This window comes from Mytilus edulis, chromosome 14 (assembly GCF_963676685.1).
Source record: "Mytilus edulis chromosome 14, xbMytEdul2.2, whole genome shotgun sequence".
NCBI classification, from domain to species: Eukaryota; Metazoa; Mollusca; class Bivalvia; order Mytilida; family Mytilidae; genus Mytilus; species Mytilus edulis.
Window position 1 is genome coordinate 58,929,732 of NC_092357.1, and position 6,000 is coordinate 58,935,731.

The 6,000-nt window shown below is 33.1% G+C and overlaps 1 protein-coding gene across 1 annotated transcript; it reads right to left on the reverse strand.

Moving 5' to 3' along the window:
* Positions 1 to 4,385: 4,385 nt before the first annotated feature.
* Positions 4,386 to 5,654, reverse strand: LOC139504337 (uncharacterized). The gene has a single exon (XM_071294408.1). The coding sequence runs from the start codon at positions 5,652 to 5,654 to the stop codon at positions 4,386 to 4,388; it is 1,269 nt and encodes a 422-aa protein (XP_071150509.1).
* Between the last annotated feature and the right edge of the window lie 346 nt (positions 5,655 to 6,000).

Consider the following 6,000-nt stretch of genomic DNA (forward strand, 5'->3'; position numbering starts at 1 on the left):
GAGCATCTGAAAAAATACACATTTGGTTTTTTAAATTCAGACTATGAGGCAAATATTTAAATATTTTAGTATGGATTGAATACTAGTATTTCATTCCACGGCTCTTTTACAGAACAATCAGTTTTTACATTTAGCGGAAAACCTTTTTTTTTTTATTTTAAGTTCCAACGGCATCAATTGGCGATTCAACTGTTGCAAATTAAGAATACTGGCGACGCGTTTAACGGGTATTTGTGACAATCAAATCACCATTTGATGCCGTGTGGTCTAGTATACAATATTGGTATTTCAGTTCTTAAGAATATGTCAGAATACAATGTCAAATCATACGTCATTTAAAATCATGCATACGTCATTTGCGCTTGCGCGTACCTTTTTCGTAGCATTAAATGTAAATTTGATGCTTTGAAAGTTGGTAAAATAGTGTTGAACTATAATTCCCGTTTAAAGACGGAAAAGTGACTTATATCGCACGTTACGGCTGGTATAACTTTACGGAGGCAGTATATGTATGTTTATAAATGAATATCTAAATGATAATAAGACAAATACAAATCAAACTGCTATGATATTCCATTCAGTTCAGTTTCTTGTATATTTCTCCATTAATTGTGGAGCACTACCCAAAGGGTATAGTTTTAGCAACTATGTACACATTAAAACATAAGGAAACAAATAATTATATACAGATGACTGAATTTGATTATAATAATCACTTAATGATAAATATCATAATTAATTCATAAGATTGTCATCATAAAGTTTTAAAAGATATATAATAACATTAACACACAATAATATGGGAATTACATTTCTGGTGTGTGATTCCGTCTTCTTCTTTTGATTTGTGTCAGGTTAAATATTTGTTTAAGGAAATATAAGTTTTAACGTACAAACAGTAAATCAAAACGTCTATATAACTTCAGAGGCCATGACGGACGATAGTGACTGCGGACCGTTAAAATACGTCATATAATGGCAAGATAAGCCAGAGGGAAGGTTTAAGGAGGTAGACCTAGGTTAAGGGAAATAACTCTTAAAATCATCAGTACGTTTGTGTCAACCATTTTCAAAAATATTTTCTAAGCTTCTGGGTTACATAGATTATTTTCAATCTGTTTCAGTTAAATGCTTAAAATACATTGATGAACTTGACTTTTACAAACGCTTAACTGATTTAAAGAGTTATCTCCCTGAACCAAGGTCTACCCCCTTAAATGGTAAACATTCCACTGGTTGTTCACATTGGAAAATATAGTCGAAAACTCAACACCGGCATTTCTTCTCACTAAACAACTGTATTCTTAATTTATTTCTACGTATCAAATAAGGATTAAATCCATAACAACACAAAAGAAATAACCATTTGTTGCCCTTGTTATGCGATATTATTATTGTTAAATTCCTAGTAACGAAACTGTTCGGGCAGTAATTATGTGTCTATTTCTAAACATTTAAATAATTAGCACAAACATAACATTTTAAATTGTCATATTTGCTTTTGAAATGTTCTTTGTCACATGCACGAAATGACCTTCCGGTGTTCTCATGTTAAGATACAATTGATGTAGAATTCATAGTAACGAAACTTTAACGAAACTTTAAGAACAGCAAATGTGTGTTTATATTTAAACAGTTAAATACGAATCACAAACATCAGACCAAAAACTTGTATATTTTTATTAAAAGTGTCCTTGCCACATGTCCTTGCCACATGTACGATCAATCCATCTATTGTCTTTATTATAAGATAACAATAATGATCAATTTGATGCGACTGTCACGAGATGTTTAGCGCTATAAAATCAGATTCAATCTACCATTTTCTACATGTTAAAATGCCTGTACCAAGTCAGGAATATGACAGTTGGTTTCCATTCATTTTATGTGTTTTATCATTTAATTTTGCAATTTGATAAGGGACTTTTTGTTTTGAATTTTCCTCTGCGTTTTATATGAAACCGTTATATAAGAATTATAAACATAAGCACACAAACTGTTTGTGTTTGCACGTGGCGTTGCCCTATTGAACTAAATATCTTCCGTTGTTCTTTTTTGACGATATGATACATAGTTATTTCTTGGTAATAAGACATTTAAGGTGGTACCTAACACTACAGGGAGATAACTCTGTAATATCAGCTAAACGTTTTAATTACGTTCGTTGCCTTGTGAAGGCAACATAAAGCTTCACAATGATCAAAAATATAGTGTTTGTCAAACTGTTCTATAACCAGTGAAATTTTTCTGATAAAACGCTTGGTTCATTTTTTCTTATTTTTGCTTTTTGTAAAAGGGTCAAAGGAATAATTTGTCAAAGTTTTATGAAAATTAAACGATCCAAATTAATTTAAGTGAAAGTGTTGGTTACCACCTTAAGTGCAGACAATGTTTTTTTAAACACGTAAATGAGAAACACACACATAACAACACACACTGTCATATTTGTTTTTAAACGTGACGTTGCCTCATGTACAGAATTTCATTCTGTTACCCTTGATATGAAATACAGTCAGTGTTAAAGTCTTAGCAATGAAACTGTACGTATAGTAACTATGTAACTACTGTAAGTGTACATTTTTAAACACATTAAGATAATTAGTGCAATCATAATATCACAAACTGTCGTATTTATTTTTCAACGTGACGTTGCCTCATGTACAGAATTTCATTCTGTTACCCTTGATATGAGATACAGTCAGTGTTAAAGTCTTAGCAAGGAAACTGTACGTATAGTAACTATGTACATTTTTAAACATTAAGATAATTAGCGCAATCATAACATGCATAATATCACAAACTGTCGTATTTATTTTTAAAAGTGGCGTTGCTTCATGTACGACATATCATTCCGTTGTCCTTGATATGAGATACAGTCAATGTTAAAATCCTAATAAGGAAACTGTACGTGCAGTAACTTTGTGTCTATTTCTAAACATTTGAATAATTAGCACAACCGTAAGATCACAAACTATCGTATTCGTTTGAAAAAGTGACGTTTTCAAATGTACAAAATATTCTTCCGTTGTCCTAGTTATAACCTGGGTTCAATAATAGTTAGCACCTTCACATTGTAACCTGAACTCCATCTTTCATGTCGAGATTCGGCTATAACATAGATACTTAAAGCTTTAATCTAGCCATAGAATCAGGTTTAACACTATTTGTGTTCTAAGAAATGTAATGTATCAGAATTAAAATAGGGGCGAAAGATACCAGAGGGACGTTCAAACTCAGTGTTGCTTAGTCTGTAGTTTTCAATGTTGTGATTTGTTTACGTTTGTTTTCCTTTTTGTAAGGAATGGCAGCTTATTTTTGATCTGTGAGTTTGAATGTCCCTCCTGTATCTTTTTGCCCCTTTCATATATATGTAAATATTACAATAAATTTTGAAAACCATATTTTAATTGATATATAGTATGTTAATTAATCTGTAAATAACAGTCAAATCTAGTGGGTCGGTATCGTTGCTTGTAGACTATAAATAAAGGCAACAGTAGTATACCGCTGTTCGAATTTCATAAATAGATTGAGAACATTGACATGGTTTTGTGGCATGCCAATTGCAAACCTACTGCTTTTTTTGCAATGTTAAATATAAAATTAAAATGACAACATAACATTTATACTAGGATAATTCCAGCTCAGTGTTCAAACTCGTCTTTCTTAGATATTCAGATTTGAGAGTTCCGTAGAAGTGAAATGCAGAAACAAATCTTTCTAAATGGCTTTCTCAAATGTTCGACTTTCGATGTTTCCTACAGAATGTAAGATCAGGAAGAGCGGTTTGAATGCATCAAATTTAAAAACAGTTGTTTCATATCAAAAGGTTTCAATCGCTTACTTACAAATTACTCTCCGTTAATGTACAACTTTTTAGTACATATATATCTAGTCGTAGCTACATGTACATATCTGTACGACGAAGTGAAAATATAAGAGGGTTTATATTTTCTAAGAGTATTATATTTTAAGTGCTTTAACAAGTATCAACAGACAAGCATATCAGATTATACATTTATTCACAATGTATCTGCTTTGATTTAATCTTTACAACAAGAAGTCTTTTAAAGTCAGGATGAATTTCAAAAGCAGTAGTCGTCATTCATAACTTGAATCTTCCGACCCTATATTGTACGTTCGATATCCTGATTTGTTGTTTTCTTTTTGTCGTTTTTTTTGTTGCTGTTTTTATGTTTCATTGTAATAAGGGAAACTTCGTCCTCGCATCACAAGCACAATTAGATATCAATTGAAATCATGAACAGTTAATATCCACACTTTCAATGCTGGATTGTAAAAATATACATCCAGATATATGTTGAGAACCTATCGGTTTTGTACATGACACTGAATCGTCTTTAAAATATGGTACAGATAGTAATTTACCTCTCTTTATCGACTTTTTGTTTTGTTATATGTGTTTTCATATGACGAGTAACCATGTCACGTCTGCATGCAGCATACGGACATTGAGGACATCGATACGGCTTTTCACCGGTATGAGTGCGTTTATGTGTGTTCAAATGATCACTACGACTAAACACTTGTCCACAATCACTGCATTCATATGGTTTAATGCCTGTGTGCAATCTCATGTGGCGTGTCAACATGTCGCTACGGGAAAATGATCTATTGCAAACTTTACATAAGTGTATTTTGGTATTTTCACCTTGTACGATAGTCTCTGTTGGTAAGTGTTTTGCAATGTGTTTGGCTAAGTTATCAAATGAAAGAAACATCTGATTACACACTGGACATTTGTAAGCATCAGAGTCGGACAAAGCTCCCCGTTGATTGCAATGTTGTTTTAAAGTTGAAAGCTCAGACGATATCTTAGATATATTGATCTTCTGATTAGGAAAACATCCGATAGGAGGCATTGTGATTCCATTCAGTTCCGACATTGATTTGAACATTCTTTCTCTTGGTGTAAATTCAAAATGAATACCAGGCGGCATGACAGGACTCGGCGTAGACATATCTTGGTCTGGAATGAAACCAGTCAATAGGGTAGACTTATCGAAGTCAAAAAACATATGGCATCCTTCGTGAATTGAATGGAACGGTGTTAAGTTTGCAGACGACAGGAACTGAGGAGAAAGAAAACCTGGGAAATGATGATGCAGAATCGAAAATGGAGGTTTTGCATTTTGAAATCCATATCTTTCTTCTGCTTTAGTGCTGATGGCAATTGTCGACCTGGAATATTTCTGTGTTGGTAAAAACGCAAACTGGTTAACTTGTTCTTTAGTAGTTGTATGTTCCGATCCAACAGTTAATACATGTTCTTGATGTGTGAATGACATCTTTGAAAACTCTGGAAAATCATTCGCTGACCGTTCTTGTGTCAGAACCTTTACTGCAGACTCCATAAATACATCGTTATCCTCCATTGCATTTGATGATTCAATATGGCAAGAAGATGACCTACATGGTGAATGGCTTGGTAAATTTACAATACTACGTTCCTTAGTGGGTGAGTTAGACACAGACATCGCTGTATCCTCCAGGTCAAAAGTTGAATCATCTGAGGATGTAGAGTCACTACGGCTCTGGATAAAATAACGGTGTTGAAAGTTTTTCTTAATATTTCCTGGAAACAATGCCCTTTTATAAGGCAACAATACCTTTGCATGTTCCTCGTTTGCCATGTCGTTTTTGGAAACGTGCTGATCGAAGTACTTCCCTAACAAACTTCTTGAAATGACTGATAAAATAAAATAGTTCTGTCTCTTTTATACAACCTGGTGATAATTGTCCAGGAAGCCAACATCTCTGCAAGAGTGTGAATAACTTTGATGTCGTATTCAAGTCTTCTTGTGTGTGGTATAATGGTGGGTGAATTTTGACACAGCATGGGATAAAAACACCTTTTTACCTACTAAGCTATAGCATACTCATGGTTTCTTTATTATAAACCAACTTATTTTTGCGTATTATTTATATCGCGTAGGTAATTTTATTTCACACTGTCTTAATTATCTGAATTTATTTATA

Excerpts from the sequence above, each read along its gene's own strand:
- LOC139504337 (XM_071294408.1), bottom strand. The coding sequence starts at position 5,654 with ATGGCAAACGAGGAACATGCAAAGGTATTGTTGCCTTATAAAAGGGCA.